This window comes from Molothrus ater, chromosome 1 (genome assembly GCF_012460135.2).
Source record: "Molothrus ater isolate BHLD 08-10-18 breed brown headed cowbird chromosome 1, BPBGC_Mater_1.1, whole genome shotgun sequence".
NCBI lineage: Eukaryota > Metazoa > Chordata > Aves > Passeriformes > Icteridae > Molothrus > Molothrus ater.
Window position 1 is genome coordinate 50,469,782 of NC_050478.2, and position 19,522 is coordinate 50,489,303.

The window sequence follows — 19,522 nt, forward strand, 5'->3', positions numbered from 1 at the left end:
AGTTCTGCAGTGCACAATGCTCAATGTACTCTGCCCTTACCTGACAAGCTGTGACAGTAAGGTCATTTGCTTTGAAGCTAGGACTACAAGCTTTTCATTCAGATTAAAAAGTCTGCATCTTTCTGTGCAAAACATAGAAGACATTTTTGTTCTTGCCCACTTGATTTGTCACTCACTCTAATAATTAAGTTTAATAACAAAAAGTATACAAATGTGCTGGGAATTATGTTCCCATCGTCTGCATGGTAGAATTAAAAATCACGTATCTGCCTTTTTCACCTGCTAATTCATAACCCTCTCAGAAGTTTCTTAGAATATCCTGAGAAAGACAGGACACTTTTAATAGAAGCAAGGATATGCCAGAGAATAATAATTACAAGTACCTAATTCTGATAGATTTTTTTTCAGTGCTGCTGTTAAATGATTCTTTAACTTAAAAAGACCTGGATGACACCATCTGTCTTGGACTAGCTGGAACTGAAGACAAGAAAACCTGAACAGCAACACTCAGAAGTGAGGTTGGCAGCAGGATGAACACTCACTTTTTGTCTGACAATAATTTACTGACTAAATTAGTAAACAAGGATAATGTCTTGTAATCACTCTCCCCTTTAAGTTCATTAATTACTGATAGCACTGAGAAATGAATGAACTTGAAGTCAAAAAGTAATCACCCTCATCCTTAGGAGGTTGTTAGAACTTGACCATTTTCACATTTACAGCAAGGTAAAATACTCTGTTCATGATGCATGAGGCAATACAGAATCCTGTTTCCTCATTCATAGTTTTGTATTGATTACAGGAAGAAAAATCATTGTACACAGTAAGAAAGGGATATTTTAACAAAGAAAAGGCAGGTTGCCAAAGAGTTATTTCATGTCATATCAATGCCCTCATTTTCCTGTGTTTTCAGATTTGGAGAATGTTAAGACTTCGTTCCTCACATGTCTGGTCACTGCCATGAGCCAGAAGTCTTAGAGGAAAAGTTTTCCCCTACTCCCAGTGAGTAGAATGATAGCTCAGGTCCAAGTAGGATCATCTTACTATAAATGAGGCCTGAATCAACTCCCCAAGGTGAATAATACAGAAGAGAAAAGAGAGAAAACGCAAGTAAAATTTGAAAGTTTCATGATTCATTGAATCTTGAAACTCCTAAACCCTGATACCCTGTATCAGTTCAGGTTGGAAATCTGCCATTTCCTGTGAGCTACATACCATGGCTGCTGTCAGTACTTGCATGGAACATCTCTAAAAGAGAAAGAGCAATCTATGGGATCCTAGGTTTGTCTGGATCCTGGACTAGAGCTGCCAGCTCATTAGAAACATAAGCTTTAGGGGCAATTCCAGACAGCAAAGTCCTTCCAGGTCTACATAAAAGCAGTAGCCTGAAAACTTACTGTGCAAGAGGTGCTTTGCCCTCCATTGGTCCTTGGATTAAATTTTAAATCACTCAAATTAGTTTTATGTACACATTTATGGTAGTGAATGCACAGTAATGAAGAATAAGAGTCCTTTTTTGTTTGTAGACAGCCTTGCAAAACAAAATCCCTGATTTTGACCAGAATCCTGTGGTGGTACTAAGGCACAAGGAAAGGAGAGTTTGAAAGGTGGTACTCAGTACCTTTGTAGCATGACCAGGAGTTCCACTTTCAAATTTCCATCTCTCAAACTTTTAATCTGTCATTATCAGTAAAAAAATAATTCAGCCTTTTCTTGTGGAAGAAGTAAAAAAGAAGAATGCATAATGGACAAACACAAGGTATATATACTTTTTACAAATAAAAACATAGAACAGGTTATAAAAATAAGAGGGTGGAATTTATTTAAGGAAGATTTCACATTTTTCAGCATGCAAACTCTGTTTCAATGTTGCATACCAGTTACATTTGATGAGCACAGCTGAGAAACATAGGACAAAGAGCAGCTATTTAATACCCAGTCACTTGACCCTTTTCCCTACTGGAGTAGTTTTAATGGCCAAATTGTAACTAGAAGGAATGAACTTCATGGCTTCTGGCTATCATCTTGTCTGTTGGTGAAAGTTTCAGCTCAAATATATCATTCATATGGAAAAAAGCACTACCTAAGTATATTTCTTAAGGTTTGAATTCTTGACTTTCTGTCTTTAGTGTCTTTATGCAAATTTTTATTGTGTGCCATTACATACTGTCAAAGTGCTAAATTTTGACTGACTGGAAATATATAACATTGAATGTCAATGTCAGTGTACAAAGGAACTCTGTGAGGTAACCCTAAAAGACCTAAAAAAGCCTGTCTGGATTTGTAAGAGTACAAGAAAAACAACCACCTGAAACAGTGCAATCTGTCAGCTAAGTTTCCCTGCTTTCATCAACAAAATAAATTCATTCCTTAAGCATAACTAAAAAAAAAAGTTTTGATATTTCAACTTTTATTAAGAGATATAATTAATGTATACAATTACTAATAGTGTTTTCATGTCTATCATTTCAAAGATGGCCTTTAAGTTCTGAAAAAATCTTGAATGAAAGTTTTCAAAGTGCTGTGGCCTAATTCTACAAAGTTTCCTAAATTTCTAGGAAATTGTGATTAATCATCTGATAAAGATGTGAAGTAAAACAGCAGTACATTACAAATCTTATTAGATAATTTTCTGTTTGTTTGTTTTTTTGTTTGTTTGGGTTTTTAATTGGTTTTCTGGTTTGCTTTGTTTTGTTTTTGTTTTTGTTTTGTTTTCTTGGGTTTTTTTGGTGCCCTGTAATACAAACCAGTGTGTTTTCTTATTAAATACAGGCCTCTGTGTTATAGCAGAAATGTTTTGCAAGTTACTGTTTAAATATGAGGTTACCATATATAATAGCTTGATTTTTTTATGCAGTCAATCTGTCTGGTTTTATTTGAAATTTTTTGTTTGTATATACATAGACACACACACACACACATATCATATATATCATATATATATATGATTCTAGTCATGCATGTGCCTCAATAGCACCTTTATAGTCCTTCAAGTTCTTTTAAGTATATTCAAATTTGATCCCTTTTACCTATTTAACATTTCTCTACATAATGCTAGAAATAGCAATTAAATTTAAACAAAATGTAGCTGCATAGAGGCAACAATAAGTTCTCAGTTTGGTTTTTGTTTTCCACAAAGAAAACAGTGTAGCCTAGACACTTCTGATCATGTAACACCTCTGGAAACTCTAGTTGCTGCCTAGATGGGAAAGTAATGGAAAAAGAAACACAGAGACATTGTTAGCAGCTTTTAACAAAGGACAGGAGAAGCCAGGGTCTTCTAACTATCCAGCTCTCTCTGCATCAGCAGCTCTGTTACTGAGAGCACACAAGGTTAAAGGACAGATGGATTTTCAAAAGTGCCTCAGGGAGTCAGGAACTGAAATTTCTATGATTTCAACGGTAATTATTACATGCTAAACTTAAACCTTGATGTCTACCTATAGCTCCAGGAGCCTTTAGTATCCTGTTAAATCTGGCTACAAATGACCCACCTGTCATTTCCATGGCTTCAGGCTGACATTTCAACATCCACCCATATTCCTGTAACTCAAACAACTCGTCATTCTGAGCTTTGTTTAGTCATCTTTACCCATGACCTGAAACTTTCTTTTGAAACTCCCTTTGTTGGACAAGAGTTGTGAAGGAATGAGGGATGCATCCTGCAGAGTGTTCTGTAAAACACCTCACAAAAATAAAGCAATTGGACAGGCTCTGGACAAAGAAACTTTAATATCCAAACTGTGAGATTATAAATAAGGTTCCCTCTGCTGATTTTCTCCATTTGTCCAAAGCAATTTTATCTGAAAATTCTGCTTAAACCCTTTTGATCATCTTTTGGGCCACCAAATAGTTCCTGTAAGATTAGCAACCACACCAGTAGTCAGAAGTAATGTCCATGGCTGACTTTGTAACCTGAAGTGCATTCACATCAGGAAGTTCTAAATAAAAAAGCTTCTTATGACACCTTTTCTGAGTAAATCCTTGAACAGCATCATATTATAAGCCTTCTGACTTATTGTGACTTCTCTGAGCAAGAGACCCTGTGGTGTAGAAACTTTGGCCAATCTGAGTCTTAACTGACCCTAGGCTCAAATGAGAGTAGGAATCAAAATTTCTTTGCAGAGCTTTACATTTGCTACTTGTCTAGTACAGTGTGCCTATCTCTACAATGCCAGTCATTTTTTTTAAAGGAACTGCCTATGTTCTAATAATTATGGTCTTATTCAAATAAGATTTTTTTTTCAAAAAGTCTTACATTTTATCTAAAATTAATAATTCCATTATAATTTTATTTAGAAGCAACGCAGAGAACTTGTTGCTACTCATAAAAGCTACCTTTATTCTCTCAGGATTGAGACAATCTGACTTTAAATGTCAACCACACACACTTTAAAAATGATCTTTATTAGCAAGAAAATCTAACCTTTCTTATACACTCTGATCCATTTAACTCTGAATTAATTTCATTTTGGACACAAATAATAGATAATTTGGGACTAAAAGATAATTTTGGCAGGACTACTTAGGGTGAAGCTCTTCCATCTGCATTTTTGTTTCTTTATCATGACAAAAAGGACTACTTAATGCTTACATTACAGCAACAACATGAGTTTCTAAAGAATCAGGTTCTATTCTAGACTATGTGTGCAAATACACATAAATCTGAATTTCATATCTCATATTCCATGCCAATACTTACCATTTGGCTTGTTTACCATCCAGGCATGATAATCAACACATTAGGCATGTGCTAAATAGTTCTACACAACTATTTTATTCAGATAGACAAGGTGTGATGTGAAATTTTAGAAATCATTAATAGAAAACCCATACAGATATAGGGTTTACCAAGCCTATGGTATACATTAATCCCTGGAAAATTTACATTGTGAGTGAGTCTATAATTAACACAGCTGGTTCTGTGCTTACATAGAATTACTTACATACTTGGTTAAAAAAAACAAAACAACAACAACAAAAAAAGCAAAAACCAAACACAAAATTTCATAAAAAAAACCATTTCAGGCTGCTTAAAGAGCTTTAATTAGTCTCCTGTTCCTACCACCATGATGCAATCCTTGACTGGTCCCTGATTATTATTTATTCTGGAGGGCTTCAGCTTTATTCAGTATAGGATGCAGACAACACTCATTTAGTGTAACATTGCCTACTCTCCAAATTTACACTTATGCTTCAATATGTGGATACCATTTTATATCTAATGTGTTATATCAAATCCTTCTATAAAGACCACATTTTCTCGTTGGATTTTTTACAGTGCTCATTAGAACAGCAGATGATTGCTTCATAAATCTACCTATTTTTGCAGTACTTCCATGAGGGAGTAGCTGGCATAATTTGCATACTACAGATTGGATGTTGAGGCTGAAATATGTTAAAAACACTCATACTTAGTGCTCCATTTGAGATGCCTACATGTTTGGTGGAGTTTTCTTCTTCTTTTTTTTTTTTTTTTTTTTTTTTTTTTTTTTGCTTTGAACAAAATAATTAGATGCATTTAGAGAGTGATCCCTTATTCTGGTTGCAATGTTAATGTTTGGTATTTTCACAATGTGGACTTCTGGGTTTCCACACTGGGTTTCCAGAAAATTAGGATCAGACTAATGACTCTTCTGTGAAGAAATGGTTTATAAAACTGAGGAAGCACCATGCAGGAATGTGTTTCCAGAGGCAGGGTTAGAATCCAGATCTCCAGGGAAACATTCTCCTGCCTTTGCTATGAAATCATTCATCAAGCTGTAATTCCTTTCTTAATTTCTAACACAAATTCTAACTTCTACAATAAAAACAGTGGACAATATTCTACTTACACTACATCATTCTGATTCAGCCTGACTGATTCTTCAGCGACTCCCCAATTCCCTTGTAAAATCTCTCTCCTGAGTCTTGCTTTTCTTCTTCACCTTTGATTCTCACAATTTCTACAGAGTCTTCTTTTCCCATTTTACTTCCTTACGTTTTCTAATATAGTTATTGCTCTCGCTTCTGCCTTCTCCCCTCAGGATATTACCCCTGCAACCACCCAAAAAAAACCCAAAACAATTTTTCCAACACTGCCTGGGCAGGAGCAGAACACCAGTGTGGGCATACCACAAGCAAATGCAGTGCTCCCAGCTATGGACAAGATGAGCAATAATTGCAAAAGTCCCACCTGAATTCTCAGCCACAGTTTGGTCTTTACTCAGCCCTTCTCTTTAAGGGGATTGTAAATCCTTCTAAAAGAAGTTGTGCTGGTGAGCTATGGTGGCAAGCTGTGGCAAGCTGCTTTGTTAATATATGAACTGAGACTTGTCTGCTCATCATAAACCCTTTCATATTCTGTTGCCCAAACCAGCAGCTGTTTTGCTGTCACCAGAATTGGGCACACGTGTGTTGGAGGCCCCAGCTGAATTCTGCCTGATGATTGAAGTCATCAAGGTCTCCTTTCCTCTGGATCTCACGTGCTTTTTAGGTATTGATGAACATGGCTAGATAAAATTCCTAACTAGGACTCCTCAAAATAACTCCCAAACCCAAAAGATATGACTATGGAAAAGACTAGATTCTGACAAAACCAAACTGAAAAAATGAATCTTGAACAAAATGTCCTTAAAGTCTATAATATAGCTTCAATTTTTTCCTGTGATTTACACACACCACAGATTAAAATATAATATCCAGTGGTATAATTGCTTCTCATAAAAAGTCCTGCAATGAATAGTAGTTGTCCTGAAAAAATTCTGATACTTATCTAAAAAAATACCTTATGTAATAAAACATTCTTGTATGAAGTTCTTAGTAAACAGTTGTAAATCTTTAATGATAATAAGTCTATTTTAGATCTAAATCTAATAACCATATGAATCTATTTATTAGTAGAATCCACATAATCTCAGTGTATATATGGGGTGCAGAGGTTACAGAAAGGATATTGAGTGAATGCTGCTTATTAAATTATCATCTGTGACTCTTGGGGAATCTTCAAGAACAGATCAAAATCCAGCGCCATTTTCCCCGTACATTTCCCTTGGTGCAAAGGAAAACAGTCAACATATGGTACAGAGCCCTATTATTCATGGATATGCATCCAGTGCCTCAGGCAATGAAAACTGTAAGTGCTTCTAATTCTACCATTACTGTAATTATTATCACAATATCTTCCTTTTATTGTTACCATTTTGACACAGAACCAAACATACATCCCTCCTGCCACACTGCTCTAGTGCCTATGATTGAGTTGGAGTAATCTGACTGTATTCTTCATTCTCTCTATATAATTATATTTCTGAAGTTTGGCAGCATGTGTGATTACCCTGTCTCTAAAACTGACTCCTCTCTATCTGTGGTGTTGTGTAGTTCACCCCATATCATAGCCAACAGATTACTATCCTAACAATGTCAAAGCTTAGGGTGGCAATGTCTGTGGCAATATTTGATTTTCCACATCCTAATCTACAATTTTTGCAGGGCCTGGAAGGTTTCCTTTATTACTCTGTTTTTGTGTTTTTCATACTCCATTCTTGCAGATCACATCAAACAGAGTTCAGCTGCTATCCAGAGGGATCTTCATAAGCTGGAGAAGTGGGTTCACAGAAACATCATGAAGTTCAACAGTGAAGAGTGTAAAGCCTTGCACCTGGGGGAAACAACCCCATGCACCAGTATATGCTGGGAGCCACCCGACTGGGAAGTAGCTTGGCAGAAAACACTCTAAGGATTCTGGTGGACACCATATGAACATGAGCCAGCAATGTACACTTGAGGCCAAGCAGCCAATGGCATCCTGGGGCGCATTAGGCAAAGTTCTGCCAGCAGGTCAAGGAAGGCCATCCTCTTCCCCTGCTCAGCACTAGTGAGGCCACATTTGGAGTGTTGGGTCCAGTTCTGTGGTCCCCAGTACAAGAGAGGGATGGAATTGTGGGATGGAGTCCAATGAAGGACCACTAAGATGATAGAAGGACTGGGGCATCTCTCCTATGAAAAGAAACTGAGGCAGCTGGCCTGGTAGCTTCCTCTGAAGTACAGAGGCTCATTCCATAATATTAGTGTCTAGTTCTTAATATATTTTTCTTCATGAAAAACAGATAATGAGAGTTGGAGGCACTAGATGAGTGATTTCAGTACATATCACCCACATTCAAGTGTTGCAGAAGCAACACTTTAAAGAGGAGAAATTCTGGGGAAAAAAAACCATGAAGTTGCAGGGATAAAATTCATTCTGTATTGCAGTATAACTGAATCTTATGGAGACAAAGTTGCATGGATAAACAAAGTGCTGGTCTTTCCTAGGAGGACTTGCCTTTGCAATTTTAGCCTTCTTTTCTATAGCTCAGTGGGCTGGAAATTATGAATACAGTCCTGATATTTAACAGTCACAGATACCATGAATAAAATGGAAATCCAGGCATGAGTCGACACTTTGCAGGAGGAATCACAAATATAATAATTTTGCCTTTTTTCTTTGGTAAGAAAGGAAATATAGAAAAAAGATATATTCAAAGTCATGGCAATGTTCTAAAAGTTAGGAGATTTGGACATTCTCATCCTGCCTTGTGAAGCACTCACCATTGCTTATAATCAGCATCACAGTTGCAGTAGTACTTGGGATCAGTACAGTTGCGTTCGATGCCACAGGCACATTTTTGAATGCCAGGTCCTGATCCGCCCCAATAGTAGTGCTTCTCATTGGCTTTTCCAACCCACCAGGTATATGGATTCCCTTCTGCAAGGAATGAAAATGCAAGGTTATGATGCATCAAAGAGGTAGAGCTCTATAATGCATTAACTGAGCTCAGATGTTTAATATGCAAATGCTAACAACACATAACCGGAGCCATCCCACATTACTGGCAAACAAAATAATTCATTGTTACTAAAGGTATTCAAAGGACCTTGCCAGGTAAACAGGACACATTTTCTTTTTTGTATTCACAAAATTTATAATGACTGAAATTATTTTTTAATTGTACTCTGTATAATGAGAATACATTGGCAGATTCCATAATTATTTTAAATTCATTTCAAACTCACATATTAAGCTATCAGATGGATTATTTCAATATTTGACTTTGAATGCTGCGCAGGGAAATGTGTTTATGTTCTCTGTTATTATTTATTTATTTATTTAATTTATTTTCTAAACAACAACTTTTAATAGAAAATTATTTTGTTATCACTGGAAAACAAACGTGTTCATCATGCTCTCTCCAGCTGGTGCTGAACAAAGCATAAAGAGATATCCAACTCCAAAAGCATTTTAACCTTTTAAAAAAAAAGTATATATAGTTTTAATGTAATACTTTAGCAGAGGTATTCTGAACTTTGATGTAATCACATATCTTCACATTGGGTCTGCAACTGGATATTTTCAAATACTGCTCTGAGGTTATTTCTAATCCTTTTGAACTAACTAAGACATTATGTGTAAATAAATAAATAAACAAACTCCGTCCCCTCTAATTTCTAATTTGAAAAAATGCTTTTACTGGAAAATTATTTTTTATTTCTCTGGTTCAGCAAGACACTCAAATATGAACTTAAAAATTAATAACTTAATCAGTTTCAATTTATGTAGTGCTTTTTGACATTGAAAAATAATGATTGAGCTCAGCTATAAACATGTTTTTTTAAATGTCTCTTTTCCTCCAGCTCCTGGCAATTTTAAATTAAATAAAATGAATCTTTAGATTTCACTGGTTAATGAATTTCACCAGTAAAATCTTACATAATATATATTCTACTTCCCTAATTTTTAATTTGCACATCTCACACATTCCCCCGAAACTACAGGCACAATCCTTAAAATAGCCATTTCACAATTCGATTTGATCATCTAGACCATAAAGGTACTTATTCCAGACAGAAGTTGAAAATAATTCACACCTAACTCTCAAGAAAATTAAATTCCAGAGATGAAGAGAACAACCAAATATCTACACATGTTTAATGAATACCAAACCCTGAAAATGCTCAACTCTCTGAAAACACTTTTTCTATGTATTTGAATTGTTAACATCATATAAGATAACAGAAATACAGTAATGTGAAGAATTTGTGGCGGCTGAAGGTTTTTATTAGATGTTGGTGTGCTGCACTGTATGGCCATTCAGCTCCAGTGATAATACAATGGTGGCAATTCTAGACTCTGAATTGGTCATTTTACCTCTGTGACTCAATTATCACAGAACAAAGTGCTGCAAGTTAGAAGAATGTGCCACGTGAATGCTGCAGCAGCATTCCCAACCTGCAATACAATCTAGCAATTCTGAGAGTACGTAGCCCTGGATTACAAAAGATTATCTTAAAAGCATTTAAGGGTAAATGTTAGCTTTTCACAGAGAATGACAGAATTGCTTTTATTAATACAGGATCCAAATAGAGAATTAATGATATCTGAAACGCCTATTTTACAGGGTTTTTTAATCTCAGCTTTGAAGTTAGTTTCTATGCTATGGCACCAATGCTGCTGTTTTGACTGTTGCTCAAAATTCCCTTTATTTACATCCTTTCTGTCAAGTGAAGGATTGCGTGATTCAGTCAGCAAGTAATTTACTGGGAAGCAAGACTGCTAATTAAAGCACTATGAGAAAAAAAATTAGAATTGTCAAATAGCAGATCAAAAATTGAGAAACAGGTAGAATGATTAAAGCAGATGAAAGTGATGGCAGAATTACAGACTACAGTGATGGCTGTCACGGACCACTATGACAGACACAAATGGGGCATGTTTCGAGTCATTTAAATGACAATTGATGTACAGTTTTAAACCATGAATGTATTCTAGCGTACACAGAGCTGTTTTTCACATCTATTGTTTTTAGTGTGTTTAGTATGTTTTTATATAAGCCCCATGCTTCTTCATTCTGAAGAAAAGACCTACCCTCAGGCTTAGGAACACAAACTTAGGAAGAAACAAATGTACATGTTTAAAATTTCCAGAAAGGTCAAGAAGGTAATATATGATTTTGAGAGTTTTGCATGCAGCACATATTCTGCTAGACATGCCCACAACCAATAATCCCAGCACTGCCTTGTGAACACCACCCAAGACTCCAATTGCCTGGCATACTGTGCTAAGGCTTGTAACAGAGGAGATCTTGGTAGACAGCTCTCATTAGGTGGCATCCATGCAGTGGAACAAAACCCCAGGCACAGGAATGAGAAGAGTGTCACACCAGAGCATTCTGCACCACAGTGGCCATACAAGAGGTTCCAGAGATCCTTTACAGTCTCTGGTTAATAAAAGGTGTGGAGACACAGTTACATCCCATCTGTTCTGCATCAATCAAATCAAATGAGAACAGCCCTTCTCAGTCTTCCTGCTTTGTGCTAGCCAAGAAAAGAGTGAGCAGCATTTTGTCTAAAGTTCATAAGCTTCAAACTGCAGTGATACTGCAAACACCTCTATGACTGGGCATAACAAAGAGTAAAACCCTGCAAATGGAGAGATTAAAAAAAACAATAGAAAAGAAAAGCTAGAAGGGAGGAGGATACATCATACAGGAAAAAAATTAGAAATAGGATCACTGTTCCTCTCTCACACTTCACTTTCTTTTATACCTCTAGAGTCTCCTTTTGAAGATGTAAATCCTTCTGCTCAGGAGCCCTTTGCTTTTTTTTTTTTTTTTTCCTGCTTTGGAAGGTTTTGGAAAAGGCTAATCCAAGTAGAAGGAGCAGTGCAGTCCAGTGTGAAGAATGATCATAAATGGATGTAATTTTAAGTGTCAGGCTATTTTACCAAAAATTATTATTTTGTTAAACTATCAAAAGTGTTGGTCTTATGGAATTAAGAGTATATAAATTCAGTTTAAGGAACAAAAGTAGTTTTGAATGTATTCCAAATAGAAGTAATACAGGAAGATATATCTTCTATTTTTTTAAACTATCTTTTCTTGCCTTATATATAAATTTTGAGTCATGGGAAGCTTCTTCGTTGTTGTCATTGACTGAGTGTTTTTCCCCCCCCCCCCCAAGCTTTTGTGGAAAAATAGCATAATGAGAAGATTGAGGAGGAAAGAGACTCTCTGCCAAGAATAAAGCCTTGATGCAGATGCTTTTTGGGTACAAACCAGCTCTCCTTTGAGGGATGCTGTGGGAAGTGTTGAAGTTTGTGTGTGCTGAGTTATGGCCAGGATGCCTTTCCATATCTGTTCTTGAAGAGAAGCTCCTTGCAAGGTTTTGTGGGCTCAGTGACTTAGCAGAAAAATAATGATACTATCAGAGTAAGGTGTGGATACCAAGGAAATGATAAAGATATCCAATTCTTAAGAGATCCTGTACGCTCACAGAAAGAACAGTCTTCTAAGGACAAAACGGCCAATATGATTTTATTGGGGCATGCAGACATATGAGCATGGCTATAACATCAGACTCAAATCATATTTGTAGTGATTTCAATATCTCTCTGTCACACAGACACAGACACAGACACAGACACACACATAAGCCTTTAACATTTATGTGTAATACATTTAACAGTGGTTGCAGTGCCTTTGCAGTGCTGACTTTGGTTAAAATTGTTTCCAAATATGGGTTCCTATTTAAAACCCTGTGCCAGATTTGCAGATATAAGATCAAAGTATATAAAGAATCTGGCCATTGATGTTTTCTATCAAGTTCTTCTGTACAGAATATTCAAGAAAAAGCAAAGATTAAGGATACTTTTCTGTATTTTCACAGATCACTTATTTGTATTCTCACAGTGTCATAAAAAAGTGATTCCTTTTTCATCTCATAAATGTATCTTTGTGTGAACCATTTCATTTAATATAAAACCATATCCAACAAAAGTTAATGTAGTATGAACAGAACTCTTAATAGTCAATAATATATTTATTTCTAATATAGCTGAACAGTCTCAAAATGTATAACTTTTTAAAGTGCACTTTATATTCCTCCAAGCATTTAATATAAACAATTGGTTTTATTATTTTTAAATGCAACTGATCAATTAAAATTCTGATACTTTCAACATTTTAGGGCTCTTATTTCTAGATGTTCAGTACTAGTAACTGTAGCAGCAATACTGAGAGAAGTGAAGGAACCAAATTAAGTGGACTGATGCTCCATGGCACTCTGCATTCAGAGGACTCCCTTCAAAATACAGCCCTTAGAATGCTGATGACAGTATTTATTTGTCAAATACCTGGAGAAGTTAAATACGTCTCTTCCATTTGCTCTGGAAATTTCACTGACCCCTATACAGTCCTTAAAACCCAAGAAAATGGTTAAAAAAAAAGGCTAGGAATTCTTTAAAATGGAAGTCAATGGCTCAGAACCTCTGACAAACAAGACCAGTGAAAATTACTTGTTGAGGACCCTGTCTAACTTTAACAGCTACATTTAGCTATTCCCTGAAAGACATGAGTAGTTCTTTTACAGGACTGGATAGCTCTGAATTAAATGGGTAATTTCCAGTTTCCATTAGTATTATAGATCCCCATTAAATACTAAGGAATGTCAACAACAATTACAGTACTTGTATGATTGTTATTATTTTCAGAAAATATTCTTTTGTTCAGTCTTTTACTTATTTTTTAATGGAACAGCTTGAATTAATTACCCAGTCATTGTTATTGGCAGAATAGGCCCAAACGCATTTTTCAAAAACATACTGCAGCTTTAGACACCTGAATTAATTACAGGTAGAAATGTAAGCTATTTCCCGGGGTAATAGATGATGATGAAATGAAAGACAATACTTAAAAAAATAATAAAATTCAATTTTCACATGTGGAAAGCTGGGTATAATTCTTCTATTTTTGAATAAAATACTTTAAACATGCATTTTGCATTCAGCTACACTACAACACTCAGTACATTTAGCCTCATACAAGGTTAACTTGATTTAAGGTCATGGTTCATTAACACCTGTGCAGGAATTCTATCTGCTATTGCAGTGAAGAAACAGACACTGAAAGAATAATTTTGTCACTGTTTGAGAAGTTCAGCATGCTAATATGGTTGTGCACGTCACAGCTTTCACCTTGCTTCTTATTGCCAGCTTTTTTCTTCACACCATCAGCAGTATCTATTCCACTCAGGTCAAGTCTTAATGAACTCTGTGAGCCATTTATCTGAGCTTTTGAAGACTTAGTATTTCGAAAAAAAAAATCAAAAGTAGTTTAATGTCACTCACACATCAAGTACCTCCACATGTTCCAGTTTAGAATTCTTAAAGTCAATGGTGTCAAAACTGGGTAGGCTTTGCTGGCCTGGTTTATTTTGTGCTGGTTTGATTTTTCTTCATCTTAATTATTATGTGCTTGTTTAGGACCAACATGAAGCTGAGTAGACTCTTTGCAGGTTTGCTGCCCCATCTCACATCTTGGGAAGTGCCCACCTGGACTGAAAACCCACAGCTGAGGAGTTTCATGGCAAGAGTGGATGCTGACAACTGGAGAACCTAAACTGTGAGAGATTCTGCTCTGCTTGCAACTCAGGCGGATCATGAGCAGGTTCTGTCAGCTTCAGTGATCAGCCAGAGGGTTGAATTATTTCAAACTGAGAAAACAGAACTCAGGGAAGAGTCTGGCAGGTCACACTTCCACATTTCAATGACAGTATTGTGTAGAAACTGACTTTGAGTGAACCTTCTAAAATAAAAGGAGAGTTCTTGCATATGTGGTTATAGTGAGATTATTTTTTTAATTAATATTTTACTGATTTTCCATTTCTTCCAGTAACACTTCTTGCTCAGTAATGGGCTGTGAAACATATACATATGAATTTGATGTGAGAATGGTAAGTGAAGTCAATTCTTATGCTGCTACTCTCATTTTGTTAACTGATAAATCTTTTTTTTTTTTTGCAACCAATTGGGAAAAATATAAAGAGTGCTTAATATTTGTGAATAGAGTTTGCATCAGTGGTCACCATTCTAACGACTAAGACTTGAGATTAGTCAAACCCTCATGGCAACATGAATGAGACATTTGAGCACACTGGAAACTTGGGGGAGAAAAAACCCAGACATTCAAAAACCTACCAATAAAAGGAAAAGATACTAAAAGTACCCTTGGCCACTTCAGAAAACTAGGAACACCTAATTTACAGCTACTTGCACATTTAATGAAATTTTAGTTTGCTATTTATGATAATTTTCATTTTGTAGGCACTCACATCTGACTTACTTCTTTTTTCACAGTGCTAGTAGCAAATGATTTTTTTTTTCTTTTTACTAATACTAGCCTCAAACACTTGTTTTCTTTATAAGCTCACTAAAGTGGTTGGTCTATTTGACAGTACTATTTATTTGCAAAGACTGTTTAAACTGCCTGAAAAGATAAGATTTAATGGCAGCTCAGAAAGGAACTCTGAAACATGCCTTGCTTGCTAATATAAGTCGATGTGATGTTTGAATTCATGGCCAAAGCATTTTAATGCAACAGTCCTTAGAAAGAAATGCTTGGCTTTTTTCCTTTGTAAGATATTCAGAATTATGCCATACCTCAAAGGTAATCTATGAAAGGGAAATATTCTTAAGATTTTAATAGAAAATGAAGATAAATATTGAGATATTTATATTTCAATAATATAAAATATTAGAAATAAAGAAAATACTTGTGGAAAGCATACAAAATTTCAGTAAATGTTAATACTACACGCTCTCTTTACTGTTTTCTTAAAAGCACATTCAGAGTTAATTGCTGTCTCCTTATCCTCCACAGCCATAAAGCAGTGTATTTTAAAGTGAAGGTAAAGATAACCATCTCCTTAACCCTAGAACTAAAAGAACTTCCCTAAACAAGAAGAGCTTCCATGACCTCCAGTATCAGAAACTAAAATCAGATGTTCAGATGTCCCACCAGGAGCTCTGGCTTTCCCACTTAACCTGGAAGAGAGGACCCCTGCAATCAGTCTTCACCTTACCTAGGCTTCAATTATGTTTTGGTGTATATAAAGTGGCCAAACTGAGAAAAGCCCAAATTTTCTCATTTATGTTCAGTAAAGACAGAAAAGGGAACCTATTCAAGTGCTTAAGAAACAAAATTACTGCCTTAATGATGACCACGCCTCAGGCTGATGGCCATTGCCATTGTGTTCTTCAGTTCATCAAAGTATTCTCATGTGCCTGGATATTTGTCTGTTAATTTTTCAGAGAACTTATTTCATACATTTATATATCAATCTCAAAATATAAAGCAGCAAATACAGCATCTTTTCTTAGAAATAGATATTTAACGAAAGCACCTCTTCAGCAAGGCTGTAGGGGAACTCCTTTTTATCGAGTCTGTATTTTTGTTCTAGTATAACTCCTAAAATGTCAGTGCCTGAATCCACAAATATGTAGGCAAAGATGACTTTTCTTTCAGAATTAGCAACCTATAAAAAAGATCAGGAGGGAGAATTGTCATATTGACGTTCAATGGCATCTTATGAAAAAGCTGTCTGACAGCTTTATTTTGCCATTGGAGAGATTTACTCCTTGCCCCAGCTCATGAAAAGCTAGTACAGTACAAATGATTTTTTCCCTTGTCAAAACTCATATTCCAAGCTGCAGCACTACTAACCAAGCCTGACTTGTTATTTTTCTTGGAATGGAGTCTCAGTGGTGAGATTTAGCTGGGGAAAGCAGCTGTCAGATGTCCTCGTATGCTACTATTTGCTGAGATTTAGAGTGAATTCATTATAAAATCACTACAGTCCCTGCTATCCTTAACAACATGCTGTGCCAAACTTGCTACTGTTGCAATTAATTGTGTACTGTAAATTCACTGGCTCATTTAAGGCCTAAGAATAAATGTCTTAGCTTGAGGTAGCGCTAAGGGGAAAAGCAAGTACTTTCAAAAAACTAAGTGTCATTTGTGGAATAAAAAGAACACTTACAGACATAAATACTCAATAAAAACCAGTCAATTATAATTTTACCATGTGTTCTGAAAGAATAGACTTTTCACTGCTAGGACTACCTGAGGTAGAACAGGTGCCAGCAACAGCAAAGCTGGGAAAGTCCCACAACAAACTTACAGCTCAGCCTGGGGTCTGCCCAGCCAGGTGGTGACAGAATGCAAATGTCCACATCATGGTCTCATGAAGAATATGCTAACAATAAGTGAGAGGATTCCGTGATTTTGCTGTGTCTTTCTGTGGTCAGTTGATAAACTTATCTCTATCTAAGCCTGATGGATGGGTAAGCAGCATACACACATACATGCAGCCACTAGCATTGAGATTCTGCAGGTTAATATAGCTAGAACCTCTGGTTTATTTAGCTCCTTAAACAGGACATAAAAAGCCCAGGAACTCACCAATGATATTTCAACAATGAGGGGATGCCTTCCGAAGTTTTCTGTAGCCACAGCCTCATTTTATGGCAGGGTCCCATTTGAAGATTTCAGAAACTGTGATTATTAGCACAAAAATGGCTACTCTTGTAAGTAGCATGATTTATAGGGAATGTAATATCAAACGGAAATTGTTTGATCAGACTGAGAGCAAAGAGAGGATCATGTAAGGTGGCATTCTATGCATTACGTGGCAACAGGGCAAAAGAAAAATTAAGTTCTGTAAAATGTTATGTCAGTGATAGTGATATCACTGAATTGTATTCATGATCTTATTTTTAGATTAATTCCCTTGCTGTTAATATATAATGAAGACAATCACAACATTCCTTAAATAAGCTTGAAATAGCTAAATAATTCTTGGGATCTTGCTTCACACACCCACATAGGAGTGCCTTTAACCTTTACAGAGAAGAAAGCAGGTAACATTCTTATGTGCACCTACATCATCCAGCCCAGAATATCTTGCTGCTCCATTTTATCTGATTTGCAGCAATAACAGCTGACATGAAACTAAATATGACAACTCCCTAAGAGCCAATGCCATCATTTTACTAACAAATGAAGTAAAACTAACAAGATCCCAAGGTAAATTAAACTACAATCAACATGAGCAGAACTGATGCAAGCTTTTTCTCCAAATGGTCTTTCCTTGGAGGTACCATGCCTCTTGCAAGTGTTTATCCTTTTGAAATACTGCTTCTTGCCCCCAAGCAGTAGTTTAAATTGAAAAAAAAAAGCCATTATAAGAGACAGAAGGACTTCAGGCTTCTCTTCATCCATGTGAACTTAATATCTGGCACTTCATACAGAACGTGGACTGTAGCACTGTTGGAAATTGTTTTTGGAAGCACAAGGGTTTTCTTTTGTTGATGAGACTGCTGCAGCTGCTGCTGCTGCTGTTGATTTTTTGTCCCCACTGATCCTTGAGGAACCTCAGAACATTTAGCTTTACTTCTTCTGTTTCATTGTTCCTCCACTGCTGTATTGAAAGCCATGAATTCTTGATAATAACACTGATATTTCAGCCTAAGAAAATTTGTCTTTTTTTTTTTTTTTCCAATTACATGGTGTGCATGGACAGTTTTGAAACCAGAACTAACACTAACATACGAATACCGATATTAACCTGCTTTCATGATAGCAACATCATTCCCAAACTGCCAAGTCTGAAGGGTATCCCATCCTTTGGAACTAATCACGACCCAAACAGGTATTACCAAAACTTGAAATGTACTGTGTTTCATAAAATAGATACAGATTTCAAATGAGGAAAAAATGACACAATGAGCCTCAACATTGAGGCTCACTGACTATCAAGCATATCCAAATTGAAATAAAGGAAGCTATACTATGCAAAAAACATCATTCTGGGACAAATAAAGATTAAAGCTGGAGGTCCAAACCCAAGCCATCTGCTAAGGGCATTTGAGACAGAAATGGAAACACAGTAAAGAATATCATTCCCAAAGAAACCCTATCAGAAGGCATTTTCATGTTTCTACAGTCCAAACCATTTCATTTCAAAATGCTTTTGCTGTTTAAGATCAACCTGTAAATTATTGCAGACTATTATATCCTCTTATTAGAACTCATACAAATGTATGAATAACCTTTTAAAGGTTATACTTAATACACACAGATTTTAGAAATGATATGAGACATTAGTGGTGATGATGCTGCTACACAGAAGTTATTTAAAGGGATACAAATTTCAGTGTGAAAGGGAACAAGCAGGGGAGTGGGGTAATTGACCTCAGATATGTGTTGCGTTATCTACAGCTTACCGTGGAGAAAACTCTCTTCGCATTCAATGCTGGGATTGTAAATTAAAATATTCAGAACCCTTTTTTATCTGATCATTTGTCAGCCTTGTTAATGGGCTTGTGCTTTGCTATTTAGACAAATTCTCTTCCAGGTCAGGTTGGGTCTCATGGCTACTGTACAGAACTATGTCTCTATTGATTTCTGGAAAACAGACACATGTATTGATTGAGACTGTAAAAACAGAAATGTTAGGTGATGTGTTTCACATTGTCAAGATACCACCTCCTTCAGTCTGCACTCAGGGCAGTCTTTTTCCTTGCTGAAGCTTGTTTCATCAGTCCATTCAAGCATATTAATTCTCACACGTGGGTTTCACATTTCTCCATGGGAAAATTGAAATTGGCTAATGACGTACTTTACTGAAGACTTAATAAGATATTATGATAATATCTTATTCTATGAGTTGA

General features: G+C 36.1%; 1 protein-coding gene across 2 annotated transcripts in view; it reads right to left on the reverse strand.

Moving 5' to 3' along the window:
* The window catches only part of CNTNAP2 (contactin associated protein 2), a 1,032,231-nt gene that overhangs the window by 185,188 nt on the left and 827,521 nt on the right, over positions 1–19,522 (reverse strand). For both annotated transcript variants that reach the window (XM_036397720.1, XM_036397728.1), the window contains exon 14: positions 8,569–8,725. In XM_036397720.1, coding sequence (XP_036253613.1) covers positions 8,569–8,725 — 157 coding nt within the window. The remainder of the gene's footprint in view (positions 1–8,568; positions 8,726–19,522) is intronic.